This window comes from Benincasa hispida, chromosome 11 (genome assembly GCF_027475165.1).
Source record: "Benincasa hispida cultivar pf3 chromosome 11, pf3_genome.v1.1, whole genome shotgun sequence".
Classification (NCBI taxonomy): Eukaryota; Viridiplantae; Streptophyta; class Magnoliopsida; order Cucurbitales; family Cucurbitaceae; genus Benincasa; species Benincasa hispida.
The window spans coordinates 18,557,648-18,584,124 of record NC_143488.1 but is presented as its reverse complement, the minus strand read 5'-3'; the positions used below and the strand labels follow the sequence as shown (position 1 = coordinate 18,584,124).

The 26,477-nt window shown below is 36.0% G+C and overlaps 2 protein-coding genes across 7 annotated transcripts; one reads left to right on the top strand and one right to left on the bottom strand.

Moving 5' to 3' along the window:
- Positions 1-8,281: 8,281 nt before the first annotated feature.
- Positions 8,282-16,512, top strand: LOC120092167 (polyadenylate-binding protein interacting protein). The gene is made up of 13 exons (XM_039050397.2): positions 8,282-8,694; positions 9,093-9,214; positions 9,322-9,473; positions 10,312-10,462; positions 10,744-10,778; positions 11,421-11,496; positions 11,598-11,628; positions 12,113-12,267; positions 14,076-14,333; positions 15,074-15,172; positions 15,321-15,371; positions 15,698-15,785; positions 15,967-16,512. Exons 1-13 carry the CDS (start codon positions 8,523-8,525, stop codon positions 16,137-16,139), a joined length of 1,563 nt encoding a protein of 520 aa, XP_038906325.1. The 5' UTR covers positions 8,282-8,522; the 3' UTR covers positions 16,140-16,512.
- A 1,412-nt stretch (positions 16,513-17,924) lies between these two features.
- Positions 17,925-26,230, bottom strand: LOC120091567 (AT hook motif-containing protein). Of its 6 annotated transcripts, none has more exons than XM_039049660.2 (5): positions 25,832-26,152; positions 23,780-23,846; positions 23,549-23,594; positions 18,505-19,737; positions 17,925-18,370 (listed from the first exon to the last, which is right to left on the bottom strand). In XM_039049660.2, the coding sequence occupies exons 4-5, from the start codon at positions 19,678-19,680 to the stop codon at positions 18,233-18,235; spliced, it is 1,314 nt and encodes a 437-aa protein (XP_038905588.1). In that variant the 5' UTR covers positions 19,681-19,737; positions 23,549-23,594; positions 23,780-23,846; positions 25,832-26,152; the 3' UTR covers positions 17,925-18,232. The 6 variants fall into 6 exon arrangements, with proteins under 6 accessions (XP_038905588.1, XP_090163597.1, XP_038905587.1 ...); XM_090307471.1 differs by having other exon boundaries at positions 17,925-18,361; positions 25,832-26,032; XM_039049659.2 differs by lacking the exon at positions 23,780-23,846 and having other exon boundaries at positions 25,832-26,230.
- Between the last annotated feature and the right edge of the window lie 247 nt (positions 26,231-26,477).

Genomic DNA, 26,477 nt, shown 5'->3' with positions numbered 1-26,477 from the left:
AGTATCAACACATACGAGGACATACTTATGGGTGTTTTAAATGCAGTCCGGTATGCCCACAATGCATAGTCGAGCTTTGTTGCCCAATCCTTTCGCGAAGGCTTTACCACCTTCTCAAGTATCAGCTTGATCTCCTGATTGGACACCTCGGCCTGACCATTCGTCTGCGGATGGTATACGGTGGCCACTTTGTGAAGAATGTTATATTTGCGTAGCAGCTCCTTGACAGTATGATTGACAAAGTGAGACCCTTCATCACTTATTATGGCAGGTGAAGTACAAAACAAGTGAAAATGTTTTTCTTCAGAAATTGAGAGACCGCCGCCACATCGCTTGCAGTGCATGCCACTGCCTCTATCCACTTGAATACATAGTCGACGACTAACAAAATATAATTTTTACCATTTGATGGAGAGAATGGTCCCATGAAGTCGATACCCCATACGTCGAACAACTCAAGCTCCAAGATGATGTTCATCGGCATTGCATGTTTCCATGAAATGTTATCTGTGCGTTGGTACCGATCACACTTCATTACATAGTCAGCTGCATCCTTAAACAATGTTGGCCAAAAGAATCCACTCTGTAAAACCTTAGTTGCGGTGCGCCGTCCTCCAAAGTGCCCACCATATGATGAGTCATGGCATTGCGATAATATGCATTGTTGAGCAACATTTGGTACGCATAGTCGCTGAATCTTGTCTGTCTCTCTTTTGTACAGATTCGGCTCATCCTAGAAATATGATATGCATTCGTGTTTAAGCCTCCTCTTCTAGTGGTCAGTATATTCCTCCGGAAATTGCTCGCAAACCATATAGTTGACTATGTCAGCATACCATGGCAATTCTTCAATATGGAACAACTGCTCATCTGGGAACACCACACTTACCTCTTGACTCGTTGAGGTCAACCTTAGGGTTTTCCAATCTAGACAAGTGATCCGCAACTTGGTTTTCCGTCCCCTTTCGATCAATTATTTCTATGTCAAATTCTTAGAGGAGGAGAACCCATCTGATCAACCTCGGCTTCGCATCCTTCTTTGTCATTAAATACTTTATCGCCGAATGATCAGTATGGATGAGTACCTTTGTTCCCAGCAGATATGCTCTAAATTTTTCCAACACAAAAATTACCGTAAGTAGCTCTTTCTCTGTGGTGATATAATTGATCTGAGCAGGATTTAACGTCTTACTCGCATATACGATGAGATGTAAGATTGTTTTTCTCTTCTGTGCCAAAGATGCTCCCATCACATACCCGATTGCATCGTACATTAATTCAAAAGGAAGTGTCCAATCTGATGCAATTAACACGGGTGCGGTAGTCAGTGCATTCTTCAAAATCCTCAATGCGTTGAGGTAATTGTTGTCAAAATCAAAATTTCTGTCAGCCTTCATCAACACACTCAGTGGTCGTGCTATTTTGGAGAAGTCTTTGACAAAACGTCTATAAAATCCGGCATGCCCCAAGAAACTTCGTACAACTTTTACACTTGTTGGAGGTGAAATTTTTTCAATTGCTTCTATTTTTGCTTTATCCACTTCCAACCCATCCCGAGAAACCTTGTGCCCCAACATGATGCCCTCCTTTACCATAAAATGACATTTTTTCCAATTATGAACGAGATTCGTCTCTTTGCATCTTTTCAGTATCTTTTCCAGGTTGGCCAGACAGACTTCATAGGTGTGCTCATAGATAGAGAAATCGTCCATAAATATTTCGACGGAGTCCTCAAGAAATTCTGAAAAGATGGCCATCATACACCTTTGGAATGTGCTTGGCACATTGTAGAGGTCGAACGACATGCGGCGAAAAACAAAGGTCCTATATGGGCAGGTGAATGTGGTCTTGTCCTGGTCTTCTGGAGCAATCATAATTTGGTTATACTCGACATAGCCATCCAGAAAGCAATAAAAGTCATTTACGACTAGACGATCTAGCATCTGGTCAATGAACGATAGAAGGAAATTATCTTTCTTTGTGGCTGCATTCAGCTTGCGGTAGTCCATGCAAATATGCCACCCAGTGACGGTCTTTTACGGTATCAGCTCATTATTTTTGTTCGGGACTACTGTCATGCCACCCTTTTTTGGCACACACTACACGGGGCTGACCCACGTGCTATCTGCTATTGGATAAATAATGCCCACATCTAACCATTTAATGATCTCCTTTTTAATGACCTCTTTCATTGCAGGGTCGAGTCTGTACTGATATTCGATCGTTGCTTTGTGGTCTTCTTCGAGACAAATTCGATGCATACAGTAGGTTGGGCTAATTCCTCGAATGTCGGCGAGCGTCCAGCCAATTGCTCACCATGTTTCCTCAGAATGCTTGTCAATGCATTCTCTTGGTCTTTGTTAAGTTTAGAGGAAATAATTACTGGCAGCTTCTTGTTCTGCCCCAAAAATGCGTACTTTAAGTGATTCGGCAGGGTCTTCAATTCCAGTATTGGTGGTTCTGTAAGGATAGATGCGTTGTTTTTCTTTCTTCTTTTTTTATTGGCTCCTCTTCTTGGGTTGCGATCATCTCAACTTCCTTGTTTTTTTTTATGATCGTATTACATGCAATAATGGATGCGCTTGCATCCTCTTCATTCTCTTCGTCAAGCTTTTCTTCTTTAATCAAATTCTGGTCGTCGTCAGAGTCATGCAGGTCTTCTTCGTCAGGAAACTTCATGGCACGGATTATGTTGAACTTGAGCTTCTGTTCATTTATGCTTAAAGTGATCTCCCCTTTATGCATATCAATCTAGGCACGACCTGTTGATAAAAATGGTCGCCCCAAGATGATGGGCACATCTTTGTCGGCTTCATAATCTAAGATGATAAAGTCGGCTGGTAGGATAAATTTGTCAATGGTGATCAACACGTTCTTCACCTTCCCATCTGGATGCCCCAGAGATCTATCTACAAGTTGGAGAGTCACAGTCGTGGGCGTAAGTTTCCCCACATTCAGCTGCTTAAAGATCGACAGAGACATCAAGTTGATGCTGGCTCCAAGGTCATACAATGCCTGCCCGATGTACAGTCCTCCTATGGAGTAAGGTATAGTAAAGCTCCCAGGATCGCTCATCTTCGGTGGAATTATTGGTTTCGAACTTTGTGTTAAAGCCACCGTGGCAAACTTACCAGTACCCTTCTTCTTGGTTACCATTTCCTTCAGAAACTTCGCGTATGCAAGCATCTCCTCAATCGCTTCATTAAATGGAATATTAATATGTAATTGTTTTAACATAGACAGAAAGTGTTGGTACTGTACCTCTTCATTCTTTTTCTTTCTGAGTCTTTGCGGGAAAGGTGGTAACTGCACTCTCACGGTCCACTTCTCTGTTGGCTTTGAGGTGGACGCAACTTCTGGCTCTATTGCTTCTTTTTCTTCTTCTTCTTCTCGAGTCACCACAATTTCAAGTTCCAACGCAATGGGAGCAGTGCGGCTAAGCTCCTTCTTTTCTCCCTCCACAGTTTTTCCACTTCGCAATGTCACAGCTTGACATTGCTCTTTACCTAATCCCTTTGGATTGCGTGGTAGTTCTGTTGAACTTGGTAGAGCTCCTTGCGGTCTGTTATTTAGCTCATTTGCAATCTGGCCCATCTGTAATTCTAGATTGCGGATGGACATAGCCTGATTTTGAAGCACAGTTTCGTTTTTCTCTATATACTGCTTTAATAGGCTTTCTGAGGAGGAGGATTGCGGCGATTGTGAGCTATTGGCTTGATTGCTTGTCTGACCGTTATTTCGCTGGAAGAATCCAGGTGGCCTTTCTTTCTACGCCACGTATTGGAAATTCTACTGCTAATTCTTTCATGCAAAATTGTGGTGGTTTCTCCACCCGGGGTTGTAGGTATTAAAAAATGGATTATTTTTCACAAAGTAAATAGACTGTGGATTCTGTGAGCATTCTTCCATTGCATGCCCATCACCGCAAGTCGCACACTTTGTGGTGTTTTGACTAATTGCATTGACTTGTCCATTTTGAGGTGTTGGATTGTTGATCGCAATTCCCTGAATTAAGTTCCTCATTGCGGTCATTTGATTTTGTAGTGAAGTAATAGCACAATTACTTGTGTCGTTATCCTTGATTCCCAGTCTTTGATCACTCTCCCTCCACTCCTCGTGGTTTTTAGAGATGTGATCCAAGATGTTCTTAGCCTCGTCATACGTTTTGTCAAGCAGACCACCAGCGGCTGCTGCATTGGCAACGGTTTGTGAAATGGGATTTAAACCATGATAAAAGATTTCCATCTGAAGGCAGTCTGGAAATCCGTTGTATGGACAGTCCCGGACCAACCTCTTAAACCTCGCCCAAGCATCGCTGAGTGATTCGTCCATGTCTTGTTCAAAATTGGTGATTAGTTTCCTTCGTCTAGCATTCTCAGTCGGTGGAAAGTATTTCTTCATGAACTTCTTTATGACCTGTTCCCATGAAGTGATTTCTCCCAGCTCGAAGGAATACGCCCATTTTCTTGCCTGATCACACAGAGAAAATGGAAACAAAGTTAGTTGAACTTCTTCGACAAAGATGTTTGGGAACACAAAAGTATTGCAGATTTCTGTAAAGCTACGGAGGTGGGCGTGCAGGTCCTTGCCACGCCGTCCTCTGAATTGTCCTGCAGTCTGGATCATCTGCAACATCACCGGCTTCATTTCGAATCGGCTTCCGTCGAGGGCAGGCCTCTAGATTCTTGGAGAGAAATCATAGAGGTTTGGCGATGTATAGTCCCTAATGGGCCTATTACAATCGTTAGCCTGAAGGATTGGATTCACCATGACGTTATTTTCGTTTGGTGCTCTGTTTCCAGGCTGCTCCACCATATCTTCTTTGTCTAACTGTTATTGTTAGCAGTCTCTTAATCTTCATCTGAACGTCCTCTTAATCTCTGGGTCGTAATTTGCTAGAGATTGAGAGTCTACAAAGAAATAAAAAAAAATTACTGTTAGCACACTATTTTGTCGAAGTCCCCGACAACGACGCCAAAAACTTGATGCGTTATTTTATGATGTGGAATTATGGATGAAATGTGATGATGAAAATGCATTGAGTACTCAAGTTTTCTCAGTGGCATCCAAGTGTAAACTCCACTAAGTTTCCTAGTAAGTCCAGGGTCGAACTCAGGGACTTGGGAAAATAGGTTGCAACGGTAATTTTTCAGAAGACTTTGCGGTAACCGGTAACTCAAATAGTTGTTGGTTTTGTTTGTTGCAGTAATGAAAATAAATAAATGCGACAGAGTTCGAAAAGAGTTGATAAAACAAAAGATACGATGAGTATGCGGTAAATGGGTTGAGAAGGTTTCGGCTAACACTTCCTAGGATGTGTTCATGCAATGCAATCATGCAACACACATACAATAGTAAACCATCTCTCGATGCGAATGCTACGGCTTTTAATGCTAGAACGCATGCGATATATGCAATAAGTCTATAGGACCTACACATAAGCTTTATTCTTATTTATGCGATGACAAAATGACACACACAAAAATAAAGCGACCACATAATATCATTCCTATCTCTAGGATGCATGCGATGCAGGTTGGCAAACAGAGTTTATCTCTAAGTCCCTATCTATTGTTTATGCAGTTCAAATCCTGTTCTCTCGAGTCTAGATTCTAACCTAGCTCTCTCAAGTCTTAGGTTCTTTCTTTAGACTCTCTCTCGAGTAGCTCTAAAGGGATGTTTGGCACAACATAAAACAAGATAATTGCAAGCAATGAAAATCCTAGGGCATGTTAGCTTAGTTCTTCTCAACCCATTCGAAAAGTTTAGCTAATCATGCGTGCTAAGAGAGTGAACATATGTAGAATAAGAACTTTCATTGTATAAATATAAAGATGGAGTACAAAATAACAATGCAAGAAGAGAATAAAGAGTCTGGTAGCAATCTCTTGCTTCCTAGACTTTTACACTGTTTTCTACTATTGTTCAAAAGATAATCTTGCTCTCGCGAGAGTCGGCCCGCTCTCTGCTTTCTACGCCTCCGGGTTCTCTCTCGAGTTACCCTGAGCGATCTTCCAACGTCTCTACCCTTCCCTTGCTCCACCTTAAGAATAAAAGAAAACTATGAACACGGCTAAAGTTCTTAAATCGGTGAACAGGTGAACTTGTTAACCCTTTTTCTGAAGGATGCCTTTAGTATTTATAGAGCTTCAGGGTGAAGGTTGGCTTCTCTCTTATGATTGCACAGATGGGATGGCTTTAATTCCTCGACTGATGCGCCAAATATTTGTCACCGAAAAGCTGAATGTACTCGTTATCGTTAGCGGCTGTCAACTTAATTCGGATTCGACCATCATCAGCTTTCTGTCCCATCGTGATTAATGATGCCTTTCACCCAGATGCGTCCACCAAGTTGTGTCGGCTCTATGCGGCAATCCTTCTTGAGCAGATGTTTGCGAACACAAATCACCACAAAACCTTGCGGTAATGTTGCGCTCATCTGTTGATTTCTTGTGATTGCTCTTTTCGCCTTGTGTCAATGCATACTCTGCATAAAAATACAAAAAAACAAATGTTTCTATGCAATGAACGCATGCGATCACAATATTATAAGCTTAATGCTTTTGGACGCAATCTAACATATTTTATCAATGCAAACCTTCATTGTTTAATAACTTAGCACTGTAATAACGTGCATTTCTGCCCATTATCAATCAATAGCTTTTTTTTAGAAAATCTACCTCCTGCAATATCGAGCGATGACAAAAAGCCGTCTCGCGCAGAAGCGAAGCCGAGGGGAAGGGTCAATGTAATTGAACTTGCCCTAAGAAATAAGCGAATGATAAAACTAGTTGCTGTTATGACTAGTGCGAGTTGCTCGTCTCTTTGGTTAGTCCCGCAAGGTAGAGAAGTAGGGAGCAGGTCAGATGGATAAAGCATGGGCAACTCAGCTTGCTTTGTTCATCTTTTAATGATACACTTGCAATTGATGTTAGACACACATATACGTGTCTTATGCAATTCTCTTAATTAATTTGTTAGCCATTGTACTTTCCCTAAAATTAAGTTGTCTATTAGATTTTTTAAGCTTTTGGTTTAAGATATACTTTGGTTGGATTAGATTGAGGGTATTTTTTTAGATCAATAAAAAAATCGAGTTGGTTGGATTGGCAAACCAAATGACCAAATAAAGTCCCCAACCCAACCCTTAAAATTCAAGTTGAGTTGAGTTGGGTTGTCGGGTTATAACTTATTTTTTTTTAATTTTAAATATGTAAATTTATCTATGACACATGACTAATAACTAAAATCTCATAAAATTCAAATGTTAAAAGCCAAACAATTTTAAAACAAAAATATTAATAATTCATAAATTCATTAACTCATAGTAGTCAAATATATGTATATATATATATATATATATATAATTCGTGTTGGGTTGAGTCAACTTAAATTTTTATTTAGCCAATCTGAGACCCAATCAAACCCAACAAAAAAAAAAATCATTCCAATCGAACCAAAGAACAAAACTAACCCAATTCACCCTTATAGTTTAGGTTGGGTAGGGTTAGCAATGGGGCTGGGATGCATTCCCGGTCTCTGTACCCGTGGGATTTATAATCCCTATCCCCACCCCATTCCCCGTTTTAGAGAGTCAGGGTTGGGGTTGGGGAATCCCTGTTCGGGATCGGGTCCCTATGAGGAAAAATTTCCCGTTTATATTTTTACTTTTAATTATTTATTTATTTAAAATCAATTAAATTTTTGTATTTATATTCAAATCCTATTCAATATAACAAAGTAGTATTATTATTATTTTAGTTATTCAAATTAATAATTAAAAATATTTTATATTTAATAAAAAGTTTAACATAATTATATTATGAAATAAATTAAAAAAATTAAAAAAGGGCTAAAATAATAAAATTAGCTAATGCTATATATATATATATATTAATTTTATTATTATTAAAAAATATTAAAAAAAATATTCAGAGCAGGGTTGGGGATGGGGCGGGGATACTGTCCCCGTCCCCGGCCAGAGACCCATTTTTTTATCTTCGATTTGATCCTATCTCAGGTCAAATCGGGGATTTGGGGCAGGGACCCGATCCCGTAGGAATTTTTGCCAACCCTAAGGTTGGATAGTATAAATTGTTCGAGTTGTCAGGTTTTTTTGAACATCCGTATATTGATTTTGTATCATATTAAATATAGAATCAAAAGTCTAAAAATTTAATAGATATACTTTAAAATTAAAAAAAATAAAAAATAAAAAATTTAGGGAGATATTCGATGTAAAATTGAATATAATTTAATAACAATACAGAAAAAAGAAGTTACACGGGAAGAAACGAGGGATAGGCGTGCAAAAAGGGAAAATACAAATTAGGTTCTAAAAAAACGAAGGACAGTGAAGCACGGTTAAGCATTTACGCAAGGCAATACGCATAGCACGTAACGCAAAGAACCCAACCTTTCGTCTTCCCATTTCTTCTTCTTCTTCATTAGATCTCGTTTCTCGTTTCTGCAACTCCATCTTTTTGTTTCTGATCCATCTCTCTCTCTCACAAAACTGGCATATGGGTTGCCGAAACCGTGAGTTTTCAGAAGATGAGACTTCCTCTTCCACGCTCAGCGAGGCCCTGCTCTTCGCCACCATGTGCCTCATTGGACTGCCCGTTGAGGTTCACATCAAAGATGGCTCTGTCTATTCCGGCATCTTCCACACTGCCTGTGTCGAGAATGAATATGGTTCGTTTCTCTCACTCTTCATCCATTCAATTTCCCTCCAATCTATAATTTGCTTGAATTGTTCTGTTTAATGTTCGTTCTTATCTGAATTTGTGTCTTGGTTGTGCATTTGGTGGTCCGGTGCGTATATGATTTGGATCGTAAATTTGACCTGGGTCATGAATGGAAGAAAAAATTGGCATCTATTTTTTTTTTTTTTTATTATTATTATTATTATTTCTTTCATCACATTATCTCGGACAACCCGACATACCTATCTCGTCGATTGAATTTATAGATTTTCACGTTTTATCTTCCAATGTTTTTTTTTATGGAATCGGCATGATTCCCCTATTTCTTCTTTTTTTCTTTGCATCGAGAAACGGTGATACTTATGAGATCAATCTGTGCATCAACAGGCGTTGTTTTGAAGAAAGCAAGGATGACAAAAAAGGGTAAAAGGAATGTGAATGTGGACGATGGCGTTGTAATTGATACTCTTATTGTTCTTTCAGGCGATCTTGTCCAAGTTGTTGCGACGGTATGTAGTTAAGGCCACTATTATCATGCTTCATGTAGTTTTATGTTATTTAATTTAATTTAGTTTAATTTAAATCTAGGTCATATTGGGTTATTTCAAATGTACAGGAGGTTATACTTCCGGCTGGTAGTTTTTCCAAAAGTTTGGCTGGTTGTGATAACGAAGCCAAGGCCATTGATCCTACTTTGTTGCATCCAGCTATAGCAGCTAAGACATGTACGGAGTCATTTAAGGAGGCGAGTCAGATTAATCAAACAAGGTATGCTCCCATTGTGACTTTCTATAACTTATGGATAGATGGCAATCTGGTCTAAATTTTGGAGTTTTATTTTCTTTTGTATGTGGCATATGAAGTGATGTTATTGGTAATAAGTGTTGCTCATGAAGGAAGATTGTTGTTTTTGAACTCAAGGACACAGTTGTACAACCTATAGAATAGATCTTGTTCAAGTAAGGTCGTGAAGCAAGATTATTGTTAGAAACTTGGAAGTTTTTTTCAGTGGTACTCTTGGTACCAATGTAGCCTTATTGATAACGTGAAAGCAAATTGAGAAGAACATAGTAACTTACCAAGAAAAAGATATTGTAATTTATGTTAAGGAATATAGACAATTTGGCCTCTTATTTAAAATTAGTACTGAGGGATTTGTCCTGAAAGAAATGGCTGTCTGTGTTTGAGAGGTATATGTTGTCTTCAAATGACCATTTTTTCATCTTGATTTTACTTGGAAAGAATATTGAGTTCTCTCCTACTTGGTTTTACATATAAGCCAGATAGATTCTTGCAATACTAAATCAGTTACATGTAAGTAGGTTCAGGAAAGTATCATTTATTGGCATGTTGTCGAGCACTGCCCATCACATATGATGCTATAATATCTTGCTTTAATAAATCCATATTTTAAGATGGGAGAAGGTCTTGCCAACTTTGGTTATGGCATTATAACCTTGGTCACAAGTCCGAGGTTTGAATCCCCATCTCACTTATTGTTGAAATAAAAAGATAGAGGGAGGTTTTTCAATTACATTCTATTGTGATTTCTATTGTTGTTTAAATGAACCGTGATTACCAACACAGATTTTAATTATAAAAACAGTGACCTGGTCCAAGATCAAAATGGGTTTGCTCATGGTTCACTGCCTACTGCAACTGGGAAGCTTAGTGATGTTAGACAACTTTCGCGAGATAGCACTGATAACAACCAGGGAGATGGACATCAGAGAAGGGAAAGGATAAATTGCAAAAAGGTAATACCATGCTTGCATAGGCCATAGGGAATGATGGCCCTATTAAAATGGTTTAGGGTATTTAAGAATATTTCAGGATGGCTCATGTATTAATTGAGATAATCTCCTGAAAGATGCCTACAATCAGTACTTGATAAGTAGTATTCACTTACGAAGCCTACACTCTTAACTATTTGTATAAATAATTTTGTTCTCTAAGTTTATGCATTTTAAGTCTTTGTTTTGAAGTTTATCATTTTCCTATTCATAATTGCTCCACCTTCCCCCCAACCTCCTTGCAGCTTGAAGATGTCTCTGATGCCGCAATCAATTGGAGGTATGAAATAACTTCTCCTAGATATATTTCTTTCTATATGGTTGTACAGCATAGAATTGAGGCTCATCTCATCCCATGATGAGGCTATCAAGAGTAGATGTGGTTCATAAACTATCATCAGTTCTTTTATTGTTGTTTTTGTTGTTATAACTTTTGGTAACGAATAAGTTCATGCCAAAAAGGGTACGTGCTGTGTGGCAAATGATTCTCTTTACTTTTTTTGAGATTGATGTATCTGTTGGTTCAGTTTTATTTTGTTACTAATTACTATCATCAATTTTTTCGTTGTTGACATTATTAGTATTATTATTATTTTTGGTAAGAAGCAATTAAATACAAAAAGAAAACATGCTGTTGTGTTGCACACGCTCTACTTTATTTGAGATTGATGTATCTGTTGGTTCAGTTTTATTTTGTAACTAATTACTATCATCAATTTTTTCGTTGTTGACATTATTATTATCATTATTATTTTTGGTAAGAAGCAATTACATACCAAAAAGAAAACATGCTGTTGTGTGGCACACACTCTACTTTATTTGAGATTAAGATATCTGTTGGTTTAGTTTTATTTTGTAACCAGTTACTCTTATCTCAGTGAAGTGCTCCTTATCTTATGGTTTATGTTAAATTATTTGACAGACAGGACCCAGATAACCAATTGAAAAAGGAGCAAGATGATCATGGTCAGGAACTTGAATTGCATAAAGTAGTCAATGTATGTCAATTAAGCTTATTCAGGACCTTGGTTTTCTTGAGAATTAGATGTTATTCATTGCGTGGACTAAATTTAAGACTTAACTACTTTTGTTTCTATAGGTTGATCGAGTTCATTCCTCTCTATCGAGTGGTGAGTTCTAAATACTGTTAGTGGTATCTGGCTCAACTAATTTGGTTACAAAGCTTGTATGAAAGGGTTTTCTTAATATAGAAACTAAATACACTCGAAGATGGTTTTTTATTTGAAATGTTGATTTTGCAAATAGCATTACATAGTTGTAGTTTCGGCTACTACTTACCTATGATTTTTAACACTCAATTATTTTTAACACTCAATTATTTTTTTGACATAGAATGTTGTGGGATTAGGTGGTTGTCTCTTGAAATTAGCTAATTAGTGTAGCCCGCTATGAATTATGATTTTGCTATATAGTTTTCAAACCCCCTCCAGAGTGGATATTTCTTTGTAATCTTTATCATACTTGGCCCACTTGAATTGTAAATATTTCAGCCTGATAAAGTAAATTCTGAGAAGGAAAAAAAAAATGTAATAACAACATCAAAAAAATTTCTTAGGGTATCTAATTATTCTGTTCTCGCTCTTGTTAAATTAGAGAAACCATGCACTGAAAGACCCATCTCAGCCACCACTACTACGAATGCATTTTCAGTTGGTGTCTCAACTTCTTCACGTTCGTCTGTGGATAGTAGCATGGACTCTTGTCATAGTTCTATGCCGTTAACTACTGACATCGCTCCATCTCATAAGGTACATATTGTTAACATTTTATCACTATTACTTCTATAATTAAAAGATAGGATGTTAATGAGACATTTTTGGATACTCTTGAGCATTTTTTATTTAGTTGATGTGAAAATATACCTTCATCCATTTTACTTGGTTCAACTTCAATATTTATATTATAGATCATATGCCAGGGGTGGTTAAAAATTGATGAAGTTATATTTCTACGTTTAAAGACTTTCTTTCTTAGCCGGAATTCCCTCAAATTAGTACAATTTCCCTAAAGTTAAAAGAACTTATATTTTAGCCTTTAAAAAATTTATTTAATCTCTCTTTTCTGTGTAAGAAACAAAGTTTTATTGGATAGATGAAATGCAAGCCAAGAGCTTACTAAAGTTAAAAGGAGTTACAAAAACACTCGAGAAGCCATAGTTGTGAAATTTGTTATAGAAAGCACCCCTAATAGAAAAAACAAAAATGGTTGGTTGTACAAAATACCCTTGAATTTTGGGGTAGGTTTCAATTATGACTTTAAGTTTTGAAAGGTTTTATTTTGCTTTTGAACTTTGAGATTTGTTCCAAAAAATTACATTTGAACTTTGAAATTGCTCCAAAAACTATTTTTCCTTTAAAGTAAATGATAGAAATTGGCATGGTAGTTGATGGGTAAAATTAGAAGGTGTACTTGATATTATTTACAACTATGTAGAAGATTAAGATTTTTTTTTTTTTGCCATTTATGTAATCTCAAAAGATATTGCTGAGATCATTTACATAATCAATTTTTATATATCACCTGCTACGTTAAGATGTTGCAAATTATGTCATGTATGAGGATTTCAAATATTTTACACATTAGCTGTTGGGTCAGTTTTCTTATGATTTTAGTGGGAAAAAAACTCTCCAAAGGTATTTTTGAAACAAAATTTTCATACTTCAAGGGTAAAAATGAAACTTTTCAAAGTGCTATGCTTCAAAGTTCAGGGGTATTTTGTATAATCTATAACAAGACCAAAACCATGCAATTTTGAACTTCTTTTCTTCACCTAGGAAGATTCTCCTATTCTTGTCTAAAGAAACTTTCCTATGGAATGGGTCTTATGCCGTTGAGCTTCAAAAATTTGGCCACACAAAAGATTTCAGCTAGTTTCTTATAATCCCTCTAAGGCTAGTCAATGATAGGATCAATTAAAAAGTTTGAGAAATTTCCTCCTCAATTTCTTACTTAAAGGTAATAATGAGATCTATTATATGTGGGGTAGGTTGTAGGCATTTTATGCACGGTTTATTACCTGTGGCAAGAACCTTCATACATGTATGTTGTCATGCTTCTTTTCAATGTTTCCTTATTTCATTCAAATCCTGTTCAAAGTTGCAACTTAGAATCTATCTGTATAATGTCCAATTTTTGGGTCATGCGTTTGCTAAGTAGTTGAATTTATACAAAGGACTGTTTGGTTTATGACGTTGTGTTTTTTTGTTGGACTATAGTATCTTCTCTCCTAAAAGAGTCTTAATAAACTTGTTATTTATTTAAAAGGGGTACACCCATTTTTATGCATCCCCTTCTTATCACTCACACTAAAAAAAAAATTAAAATATTCCAAAAAAAAGAGAAGAATTTGCCACATGGAAAATTATAATTGAACAATTTGGTGGGATGCACAAAGATAGCTGCTGTCTGAGATGCACCTAAGTATTTTTCAATTTAAAAACTGTATGAACGCTAAGTTGGGGAGGATCACAGATTGATAACTTTGGTAAGGTCGCAAAGATATAATCAATATCTTCGATAACTAATGAACTAATTCTTCTATTTTATACTTCTGCAGGAATTCAAGCTCAATCCCAGAGCCAAACTCTTCTCTCCATCCGTTTCAAATAGCATGTCAGCAACTCCTGCGGCTCCAATGGCTGCAAATGTGGCTTATATTCCAAACAACTCACCAGTACTACCTGTGCCTGTTGCTCAACCAGAGGTGGAGTTCAGTCCTTTTGTACCTCGTTCACCTGTGCCTGCCGCCAAATTTGTTCCATATGGAAACTCAATAGCTGGGTTTGGTGGCAGCGTTGCTCAATTTTCCCAACCTGTACGTATATTTTGGGCAGATTTCTCTTCTTCAATTTTTCTAATCAAACTATCTCTTAAGCCTTATGGGGACCTAAATAAGCTCTTCTAATAGTTGTTTCTCCATTTCACAACTGAACGAAAGCTAAAGTTTAAACTCTGAATATTTAATTCCAGCATTTCAGCGGTACGTCTAGGTCTTTCTCTTGTTGAAGTAGGTACTTTTAAGTCTTATTTATCAGTTCTTAAAAAATGTACTGTATCTTGGGTAACAAAGATTTAATGATAGGTGAGTATTGAAATCTGAAATTTGTTCTTGGCTAATCCCTCCAGGATTTTGTCAAGATGTTTGTTGGTACATGAAATGGAATTAATTGTTCGTAAGAAAGAATATCTGTTTGAAGTGTAACCCATAGGAAAAAGGAGTTGTGTACAGGGTTTTCCTTGAATGTTTCAATTGGCATTGTGATGTCAATTTGACTAAGATTATGTGATGAGGATACAGGAGGCCTTGTAAATAATTTTTGGTCAACCATTGTATTGAAACTTTATACTGCCCTCTATGAAGACAAGACACAAGTAATTGTCACATGTTGTAAACTAGCGATTTAGTTTATTAATTGTACAATAATTTCAGTAGGGTCCTCTTTACTGGTAAGTGGTAATAGCATTATGAAAACTTAGGGCAACCGGTAGTAATAAACTTCATTCCTGCCAATTGGCTGACCCTGGTATTCTATCTTATTTTTATGTTTCCTACAGATGGTGGGACATGTGGGAACCAGGACGCAGCCACTTAGATATGTTGGTCAGTATCCTCTCCAGGCTGGCCCAACGTTTGGGCCCCCAAATTCTCCAGCAGTAAGTGGGAAAAGGATTATATTTTCCCTTTCAATTTTGTTTCTTTCAGGTTGCAATTATAGTTGGCAGACTAAAATGTACTTTAATCATTCATGACCAGCTGGTAATATATGTGTTGCTAACCTCTGCACCTCTCCTATTGTTACAGGTTATGGTTGGTCGTTTTGGGCAACTTGTTTATATGCAGCCACTCTCTCATGTAAGCATTTAACAACTCACTTGTTTAAAGTATAAACCATCCTTCCACAAATTCTTTTGCTTCCTCCAATTATTTTACCTTGTAGAATTGATCTTTACTTGAGTTTGACTTTTGTGAGTTGTGAAGGATGTATATTCTATTTTGGCTATTATGTTTGAAGTTCTTTGGGTTTTCCTCAAGGTCAATTCATCGTTTAATATGTTTTCATGGCGTTGCATCTCCCTTTGGCTCAGTTTCCTGCGACCTTTTGGTCTGCTACCCTTTTATTTGTTTATTTTTATTTCCCCTCTATCCGATCTGCCTGTTTACCTTGTCTCATATTTCAGGACTTGGCTCACGGTACGACAGTCGTCTCACCAGTACCACCTTGCCCTTTGTTGACAGCACAGCCTGCCCAATATCCAAAACATCAAGGTGAAATTCTTTTTCCTGGCTAATGATGAGTTTTTCCTTTGCATTGCTCAACTTTTATCATAAGCTTTGGTTTCTATGATGCTGTTTTTATCGGAAGTGAGAAGGCAATTACAATATTGGTTTCAAATGTGATAATATTGTACTACTAGATCCAAATTATATATCGATTCCAATTTTGCAGGAACTGCAGCAACACAAGCATTGCAGTTTTGTGTTCCTCCACCATTTATGGCCGGTGGCCACCAACCGCTCGCCACAGTACCAAACCACATCCCAATTTTGCAGCCCTCCTTCCCGCTCAATCGCCCAATGCAAGTGCCAGGAACTAATGCATTCTTCAACACCAAGTTCTAATGAATTGTGTCTTCTGTTAATTCTCCATTAGTCAACCACAAGCTTTTAGCAAAATTTTGGTCCTCTGAAAATTATTTTCCTAATTTGTTATAATTATTAGCAATTTATCTTTTTATTGGAGGGAGAGGTATTGTTTCCATTCAAATCAAGACATTTTACCTTTGATTGGTGGATGGGGTTTGTTGAACTTTGTATAGGTTGAATTAAATTTGGTTTAGGATCAGCATTATTTCTTGTGAGGGAACTGAGTCATTGCATTCATGAATTGGTTTCAAATTACAGAAAAGGTGTGGAAAAAAAGAAAGCCATCAAAATCAAAAGAATATCCTACCTTTTTCTATCTTAAATAAATGTGATCCCTTGCTGATTACAATCTTCACTGATCATTACAATCTTCATTGATCATTTGTAATCCCTTATAAATCAACATCAGCAAGTTGCCTACATTATGAATATTATATTAAATTCAAGCCTTAGTGCCATAAAACGTTGCTTAAATTCGAATGGTAATATTTTTTAAAATTAAATAACATTAAGGTTATTTTTATTAAATTGTAATGAAAATTGGTATAATTAGAATGAAATTTCATTGAAGGATGAATTGTAATAGCATTGACAAACATAATTGAATTGCTTTTTATTTCTGTTATATTTTACTGATATTGTTATCATCATTATCGCTTGATCATCTTAATGGTAATGGTAAAGATAAAGAACAATAAATGTGGTAAATTCACAATCTTCACTGTGACAATATTTGTAATGGTAACAATAGAGGTAATAGTAAAGGTAATAGATCCTATGTAATTTTCAATCACAATGAGATCGAACATTTTTAATTCTTCAATTAGATTATACGATTTGATTACAAATTTTAAAGCGGATCCTACATCTCATTAAGATTACGGACATGTAAATAACAATAAAAATAATAAACTAAAACTCACTTTTTACATTACCATTACAACTAGTGTAAACATGGTTTAGATGTATTGAATAATTCTTTTCTTTGTTTGAGCTGCTTTTTCCAAAAAGCTCATGGATAGTCCGAGAGCCATTATTGGCTGGCTTAAAAGTTCACAATTGCAACCAATGAAATTGCTCCATCAATATTCCAAACCTTTATTCTCCTTTTAACTTCGACTAAACAAGGATTTTAGTTTATGTATACTTGCTGATTACGTTTTGCTTGTCAGTTGACAGAAAATCTAACTCCCTTGTAAACAGTTCTGAACCCTGAACATAAGGCCCCAAATATACAAACATTGCTTAAATAAAAGGAAAAAAGAGTATGTTCAGATGTTGAAAACTAGTTTGTTAAAAGATTAATAACTATTTTTTTAAATCTAAAGTTTAAGAATTTAAAAAATGCTGGAGTTTTGATACGAATCTGCACAAGAGTTCTGAACTTCTGATTATTAAGTAAAAATTTTAACTTTGAATTTACTAAATAAAATTACAAATAAAAGAGAGTAATAAATGAAGTTATGGGCTGAATGATGACCTGATACTCACAGCCTAAGAAATAGGTTTAAAATACTACTTTGGTCTTTGAGTTCTATTTACAATTGTCCAAATTTTCAAAATCTTAAATTTAGTCCCATAAAATTAATTTTTATAGAAATTGATTGGTTAAATAACCAGAAAAGACCGTGAATATATTTAAATTTATAAACAGAATGCTAGTAAAGATTATTTTCTTACAAAGAAAGAAATCAACAATAAAGAGATTATTTCTAAGATTAATTGAAACTAAAATTAGATCAAAGGGCAAAAATAATGGTATTTAACCTAAAAAGTGCTATTTGATTCATATGATGGTCAAGTTAGGCATAAAGCTTAAAATTTTCATAAAATTCAATCCAACTGCCTGACGAAACCTTATATAACTTAAGGCTCTTAGCTACTTTACTATCACAAAAGTGAAATGGTCCATATCCAAATATCCAACTAGAAAAATATAATAGCTTTCTAGAGAATCATCCAACTACACTAAGTTAGGATTAGACGTGAGGTAGCATACAGAAAACAGCTACACCATATGATACCTTCTATACCGAAAATGACGAAAACATTACAGCGATACATGCTACTCAGATTTGCTTTTGGTTACCAGCTTCTTCATCCCCAATCTCTATTTTCGATTCAGGTCCATCTGACTTCAGCATCAAACCCGGGTTCTGCACTTCAGCCCATGGTTCTGGAGCTTGCATCATGTTTTCCTGCAAAACCTTGTCAAAGTATATGTAACTTCATTAGTGCAGCCAGTAGCATCAAGCAAGATAGTTCTTCCCATACAGAAAAAGTATTTAGTAACCTAACCAATACTTGAAGATCGATACGTTCTAGTTGAAGTCTCGTGTACCTGTAACAACTCAGTCATTTTGCCAGTTCTAGACTCATCATCCAGAGCTTTGGGAATAGGCTCTGAACTTTCATGAAGGGGCTGCACTGCTTTTAGGGGTTCAATCATCAAAGCTCCATCCGCTATGTTAGCTTCAACCTCTGAGCTATCTTCGCATTCTTTAGCTGATATTGTAACAGCTGGTTTGTTATCCTCAGTCTGTGTGTCAACTGTCAGAGAGGGGGCTTGAATTCTCTTGATCACTTCAGTCACAAGACTCTCGAAAGGCGTGCTAGGCAATGCCATTGATTTACCTCCTGAATCATGCACTTCCACTACTAAAGATTGGTTTTGATAACTATTTTCTACCGGAACATCATCCAGTAAGACTTGCTGGCTAGTTTGGGGTTGGAAAGGAAAGCTTTCAATCCCAACTGTCACACTGGTGGGAGCTGATTCGTTTGATGTAAAAGTACCTACAAGAACCTCTTTGCCTTTTGAGGATTCAATATCAGCAGTTTGAATTGTAATTGTTTCGGTGGGAACTGAGGGTCCATTAGTTAACTTAGCAGGTTGTAGCACAACAGGAACCACATTACCTCTTGAGCTTCCTGAAGGGGTAATTTGGGCGAGTATAGATGATATAGAATTGTCTTTCAAAGCATCCCGGTTAGAATGTGGAGGTGTATATTTAAACCCCAGTTTGATACCTGATGATTCATGGGATGGGATTTCTCCATTTTTGGATCGAGGGTTATCTCCAGGAGCTTGATTCCCTGTAGCTAGAGGAATCACATTTCTTCTGATCATCTGTACATCTGGGGCCACATCGTTCTCTGCCGAAACAGGGACATAATGGCCGGGTTTAAAGACAACACCCCTCAAAGTGATTCCAGAATTGCCAGCCCTAACACACAGAAGATATCCAGCTTCAAATACTGCCTCAATGACACCAGACACAACTTGTCCCAGCATCCCATCAGTTACACTTTGAATTTGAATTGTTGGATGTGATTGGCTTCCATTTGCTCCAGAACCAGGAGAAATAGGAATAGCCTCCAAATGTCTTTTACCTCTATTCTTAAGAATATTTTCATCATAATTTAACTTCGGATATTTTCTGGGACGACCTCGTTTTCGCTTCAAGGGAACATCGACTAAATTATCAACGCTGATTCCTTGGTCAGTCTGACTCATCCTCTTTAGTCCTAGTAAATTGTTGCTTGTTCAGAAGCACTGATTAATTCCCTCCCCCTGCAGCAAAAAGAACATATTTCAACTTTCAAGCCTACAGAGGAAACGGATCTCTAATACCTTTATTTTTTTTATATATATAGGAAAAAGAGATTAACATATATTTATATTCAAATCAAAATATGTACAAAATGGAGATGAGCCATCCTCACTTGGTTAAGGGGATTACTAAAAGGCATAAGTTTGCACAAAACCATAATTACAAAAATACTTGTTAAGAGAACCATAACGAAGAGTCTCTAAACTGTATACAAAAGGTCAGGTTTAAGCCAAATATCACACAAATTCAAGTAAAATTTTAATAATAAAAAAAATTAATGGTATCTAACATACGTAGCCGATTCAGAAAAGTGATCCAAAATGCACGGCAAACAGTATTACCTTTTCAGAATTTAACACCAGTGTGCCTAAATCTACCATTAGGTACCCACCTCCCATATATAAATATAAAACGGTGAAATACTATATCTTCATCTCTTGCTTACTTTTTGTTTAAAAGACATAATTTTTGTTAGAACGTGCATATCTCTTGCTCAGTTCTTTTATAATTATCGACTAAATCCGATTTCTTTCAGTAATCGAAGGATTGTGGTAACGATCTGATTGACTAATGATAATAGGCTACAATTTGAACAAATAAAAAAGACAGAAACAACAATTAGATCAAAGATGTAACATAAAGATCAAGAAATTTTTTTTTGAGTACAACAATTGTGGGGTGGGGGATTGAACCTCTTGGACTGGAGCACATGCCAATTACACTGAACCAAGCTCACTTTGGCACATGGAGATCAGGAAATTGGGAAACCAATAAAGTTAGGAATCAAGGATGAGAAGGGTAGCTACTTCAAACAAACTCCAAGTGCTGAAGATCTGGCCAAGGATCAAGCTACAGGTTCTAGACGCAAATCCAACCAAGATACTCTTGTTCCCAGGAGGAACTACAGTGGAAATGGAGGTATGAAGGAAATGATAGGAGCTGTGAAATGAATTGTTTTGTTCATTTCTTGGAGATGGAAGGAAAGATTCAACACCTGTCAAAACCAAACTTCAAATTATAGTCTACGTCTTATTGCAAAGGTTTTGTCGTACGACTCGTAACTTTACAGCTTTCCAGTTTTATGACTCTAGGGCTAACTTAATTAGGGAGGGAGTATTTAGGCCTATTTGCTTGGGCCATGATGTGGCTTAATACTTTTTATGAAGAACCAAACTTTCATTGAGTCGCAATGAAAATATACAATGACATAAAAAATAAATCCCACAAAAAGGGAGGCAAACTATAAAAAGGAGCTCCAATTATGCAATCTAAGATCTAAAGGATAATTACAAAAAGGCTTCACCATGAAGTTTATGAGAAACATAGAACCTTATAAAGGATCACAAAACCCTTTTGAGCTCTTTAAAGATTTAATTATTCCTCTCACCCTAAAGGCTCCACAATCACACACACCTCGACTTGCCACAAAAAACTCCTCTCCTCATGGAAGGGTGGATGAATAAGGAGCTCATTCATCATAGATCTACAACCTCTAAACTTGGCAAACCGAACACGTAAGTCACAAATCCACAGAATGTGGTCTAGACCCGTTGCCACACTCCTACAATGAATACAACACAATGGAGGGCACCTTCTTCAAAATCCAATCCAAGGTGTTAACTCTTCTGTGAAGAACCTGCCACACAGAGGAACTTTACTTTCTTGAAAATTTACAGCTTTCATGGTGAGGTAAAGACAATAACACCAAAGGGAGATGATGTAACTTTAATTAGTGCTTCTCATGTTAAGCTTCCAATTCTTTTTGCTAAATCCTTGTCGCCACATAGGGGGTTAAGTGCCAATATATTGTTGTTTAAAAGCCTTATTTCTTAGTTGATGCAATTTAAGTTTAAATGCTTACTGAATTTGTGCAATGCTCTTCTACTTTTCTTAAGAAAACCCCCGGTCTTTCATCCCTCTTGTGACTCTTGTTCTTGAGTTGGTAGAACATTCAACTAAGTTTCGATTGATCAAACTGCTTGGGAAGTATTCAAACCTAGAATATGAAGCTAGATTTCCAGTATTCATTGTAACCCAGTATTTGAATTTTATAACCCAGTATTCATTGTTTTATCAATGTTCAAAGCACACTAAAGCAGAATAGTCCTCTAGAGTTTAAACAGAAGGTGCAAAGACAAGTGAGGGCTTTTTTCTTGAGGTGCATAAGAAAACTGTAATTATTGAAAAATACAGTTTTAAGCTATAAAGCACAGACACTCCTAAAATGGCCAAGTGTTGGTGTCGGACATGTGTTGGACACTGACATGCCCCAACACGTATCCTACATGCCAGCTGGTGTATCCATTATTTTATTGTTAATTGTTTATTTCCGACACTGAAGGACACCTCATGGACGGAGCTGCAATTTTTTAAAAAAGAACAATTAAAACCCATTCTCGGCATTTTAAGCCCAAGTCCAGTCCAAGTTTTTTAAATCTTTAAACTTCTGACACACTTACTTACTCACTTGCTGAAAAGTCTCCCATGCCCACCCACCCACAATTCTTCCTCCATCAGACGCCCAATGACATGAAGACCCTCCAACCGTCCACTGCCGGCAACTTTGGTTTCTTTCCCACCCATTTCTGTTTCTTTTTTTGTTTTTATTTTTTTCCCATTTCTGTTTCTCATACCTTCTGTTTTGTCCTCCCTTTTTCCATTTCTGTTCTGTTTTTCTTCTGTTTTCATCTTCTTTTTTCTCCATTTCTGTTTTTTCTTCTTTTTGGTAAATTTTTCTTTTCCTTTTTTTTTTTGGTCACACAATAGTTACATTTCCACAATATGCACAACATATATTTATTTTTGTTAAAAATAAATAAATAAATAATGTGTCATGTCCTACTTTTTTGGAAATTGACGGGTTACCGTGTCGGTGTCGTGTCAGGTGTCAGTGTCTACGTTTCTTAGGTTTTAATAATAATAAAAAAAATATTTATTTTAAAAAATAGTAAAATAGTAAAAAAAAAAAAAAAAAAATTGTGTTTAACAGAAGTACTCTTACAGTAAAAGAACATATATTAAATTCACATTCTGATCTTTGAAGGTTTTAATAAATTATTTTAAGAATAAAGTAGATACTTCCCATATGAATCGACAATTAACTGTAATTAAAAAATGTGATAAATTAGGAAAAAAATAACGTACAATACACATGAATGATGAAATATATTCTAGTACCGGACAAAATAAACTAAACTAAAATAAATTAAATATGAAATATAAGTATGAACTGCAAGGAATTGCACATATCTGTCATATGATTTCTCACTGGAATAAATGAAGCATATTTAATTATAGCTTGAGGGGATTTTTATTTTTTTAAACATAATTCATTGAAGTTATTTTGTGAAGGTAAGTGACTCAAAAACAAACCATACTAATGAAAAAAGTTGATAGAAAACCCTGCCTAAGAACCACTGCAATCGGGAAGAACTTTCCTAGAACAAGCCAGCCAAACTTGTTCACAGTCTACATATCTTTGCAAGCCATTCAACACCGTTTTTAAGATTCTACAGGAGGCTATTAACAGGATTTAGTCCTTCATCTACTAATTCATGACACAATACCATCCCGTACTTACAATTTGCAAAATAGAACCATTATCAAACTGACCATTGACTATCCACATAAAAAGTACAACTAACCAAATTAGGAAATAATCAAATATTGATTCAATTGTTATAGAATTTCAATAAAAAAATTTAAAGGTAGCAATTTCCAAATAAAATATTATATGAGAACATGTAGAAGAGAACAGAATATATAGTTCACCTCCTGTTCCATTCATGGAAACCACTGGTCATGAGATACCATCAACCTAAAACAAAAGTCAAAATGGAAAAGAAAGTCAAAAGAAAAAAAAGTACTTAAAACAGCCCCAATGTCAGTAGAGTTGTAAAAAGCCCAAAAATTCCTATCACTCATCATAAAATTATTAGGCCAAGGGCTCCCAACTATCTTTAAGTTTTCTATTCCACTAAGCACACAGAAGCGGTACCTAACCTTAGCAATATGAAACCATTCTGTCTTCAAAAAAAAATAATAACATGAACCATCCAATCCAAGAATCCTAAAAATTCCAATAACATGGTTAATCGACAGTCAACACAAAACCACTAAATAAACAAGATAACATCAAGAAGAAAGGAAGAGCTAGGGAAAGAGAGAAAAAGGAAAAGCCTATCCTTTTAGCCGTTGCGACAATTAAATGAATAAAATATATACTATGAATCACCAATCAGAACATATCTCAATTGATTAAGACATTATATCCTTGACCAAAAGATTAGGTTTGAAACCCCATTTTCTTGCACTCAAATTCTTTACTAGGAATCATCAGTTTGATTTGAACAAACGAAGAGGACATGACTTGGGAACTTCTCTCTCTCTTTTTACCCTCAGACGAGAGGCTGAGTGAGGCAGTTTTGGTGGGTTGGGGTTGCAGAGGTAAGCAAGGACAATGACATGGCTGTTGTGGGACCTTTAGGATAATGCCACATAAATGTAATGCTACATTGCCACATGTAAGTTCTTTCTTAACAAGAAACAAACTTTTTCTTTTTTTATTGAAGTGAGAGTAATGCTCAACAGTTAAAAACTCCCTTGATCATGGCTGAAGTTAGATAGGAAATAATGCTGGTTAATTAATGCAATGGTTTAATTTGTTTCACTTTTAATATTTTCTTTGGTTAGAATATAGCTCTTGCTCTTCAAGGTTTACTTCCTTTTTAAATTGGATCTCTAAAATCAGTCCCTCAGATTTTAGTAAGATTATTAAGACTTTCCTTGGTAGAACAGAACATTTTCTCCCTTATAATTTGGCTGAAGAATTTCACGATAAGACATTCAAAACATTTTCTCCACTCCCAATCAATTACTGGGTTTTGAAGAGTGATGGTAACCTTTGGGATTTTCACATTTGTACCAACATTGGGGCTGTTTTGCTTTCTTTACTATCTTTTCTGATTTGGATTTTGTTTCAGGTTGATGATATCTTTTGTAAGTACTTTTTATTTACATTTGTCTATTATGCACTTCACAAGAAAGAAAGAAAAGAAAACCTTGTTTTCCATTTTTTGTGCCTAATGCTTAAACCAAGGAGGCTATTGCACTTTAGGGTGCCTCACACTTCAAAAAACATAGTTCATCTCTTCTCTCTCTCCATCCCCCAACCACCCCCCCACATATAGTTTTCTCTTCACTAATGTGTCCATTTATTCATTTCCTTAGGTATTAAATGTTTATTTAAATTACCAAACAGTGAAAAAAACAGTCAATCAAAATGATGTGTGTCAAGCAATTCTCCCAAACAGGTTTTCTCATAAATATGTCTACCAAGTTTGGCCTACGATTTTCCTTAATCGTCTTAGCCGTCGCACACAACTCAATTGACCTAGAAAATAGTCAAAAGTGAATTTATCTAAAACCGTAAAAGCGTAATTCTTCTTCTATCCCATCTTCCTAGGACTCCTAAGAAATTTTAAATCCTTTCACAGAAAAAAAAAAAAAAGAAAACAAAAGTTTAATTTGTATAAAGAGCACAAAAAAAATGGTTAAATTCGAACATCATAAATTGGAAAAAAATAAGATTGCAGCCAAGATTTATGGAACTCCTGTTCGCCAATGGAGAACCCCACAAGAACTACTCGTAACAAACTCGCGATCGCCATCCTCAAACATAGCTCAGAATTTGAAAAACTTTTTTCTTTTTTTGAATCCCAATGAGAAAACCCACTGCATGCAACATAATCAAAATCCTGCCCGAACAAATTTACCCAGCAGAATTAACAAGAAGAAAAAAAAAACCCCTTGAACTGGAAGTGAAGAAAATCCCCAAATTAAACCAACTAACAGCATCTCGAAGGCCATATTCTGGCAACCACAAAAACCGTAAAAAGAAATGTATAAAATAAACTAAAAATAGCTAGAAATCGAAAACCCCTCCACAGGAATCGTCGAAATCACCTCCAAAATATGCACATTTCTAAAAAAAAATCAATAAAACCTAGAGTAATCGAAAACAACATAAAGAACACTAATATAAATCGAACATACCTGGGTTTGGAGTATTGCAGACCAAATTGAGAAGAGAAACAAGTTAAATATATGTTAAAGAAAAAAACTGGGACAGGGATTAATGGTGAGAGGAAGCAAGGGTAAGCTAGGGCATAAAAAATAATGTTGATGAGAGAAAAATAGAGAGTTGGAGATTTTCCATTGAGACGGGGAAGAGAGGACTGAGATTGAGGTGGAAATGGAAGTTTCGAAATTTTGAGGGTTAAAATATAGTTTTCCTTGGAGGTGACATCACAAAAAAGGCCTAACTTCTTTTTCTTTTTCTTTTTGTCCCTTTTCTTTTTCTTTTTTCTTTTTCCCTTATCAATCTCCCAACCTCTCCAATAAATGTTTTTTTTTTTTGTTTTTTTTGTAAAGGAAGAAAATCTTAACTTAACTAAATAAAAGTAGGGACAAAGAGTTTGGGTTAATGATAAAAATGGCATAATTTTGAAAGGGTCAAAATGCCATCTAACATAAAAAAAAAATAACCTTTTGGATTCCACCATGTAAATTGAAGAGTTGAGTTTTTTACCATTGTAAATTGGTGGGTATAGGTATAATTGTAAGCATTACTATTCTTTTTTAAAAAGAAATTCAAAGGGAAAAAAATCAATTTTGTATCGAATCTGAAACCTTGTAACAA

Coding starts and splice junctions, on each gene's coding strand:
- LOC120091567 (XM_039049659.2), bottom strand. CDS start 19,680: ATGAGTCAGACTGACCAAGGAATCAGCGTTGATAATTTAGTCGATGTT. Junction 18,371..18,504: donor AAATGACTGAGTTGTTACAG/GTACACGAGACT, acceptor TACTTTGACAAG/GTTTTGCAGGAAAACATGAT.
- LOC120092167 (XM_039050397.2), top strand. CDS start 8,523: ATGGGTTGCCGAAACCGTGAGTTTTCAGAAGATGAGACTTCCTCTTCC. Junction 8,695..9,092: donor CTGTGTCGAGAATGAATATG/GTTCGTTTCTCT, acceptor GTGCATCAACAG/GCGTTGTTTTGAAGAAAGCA. Junction 10,779..11,420: donor GATGCCGCAATCAATTGGAG/GTATGAAATAAC, acceptor ATTATTTGACAG/ACAGGACCCAGATAACCAAT.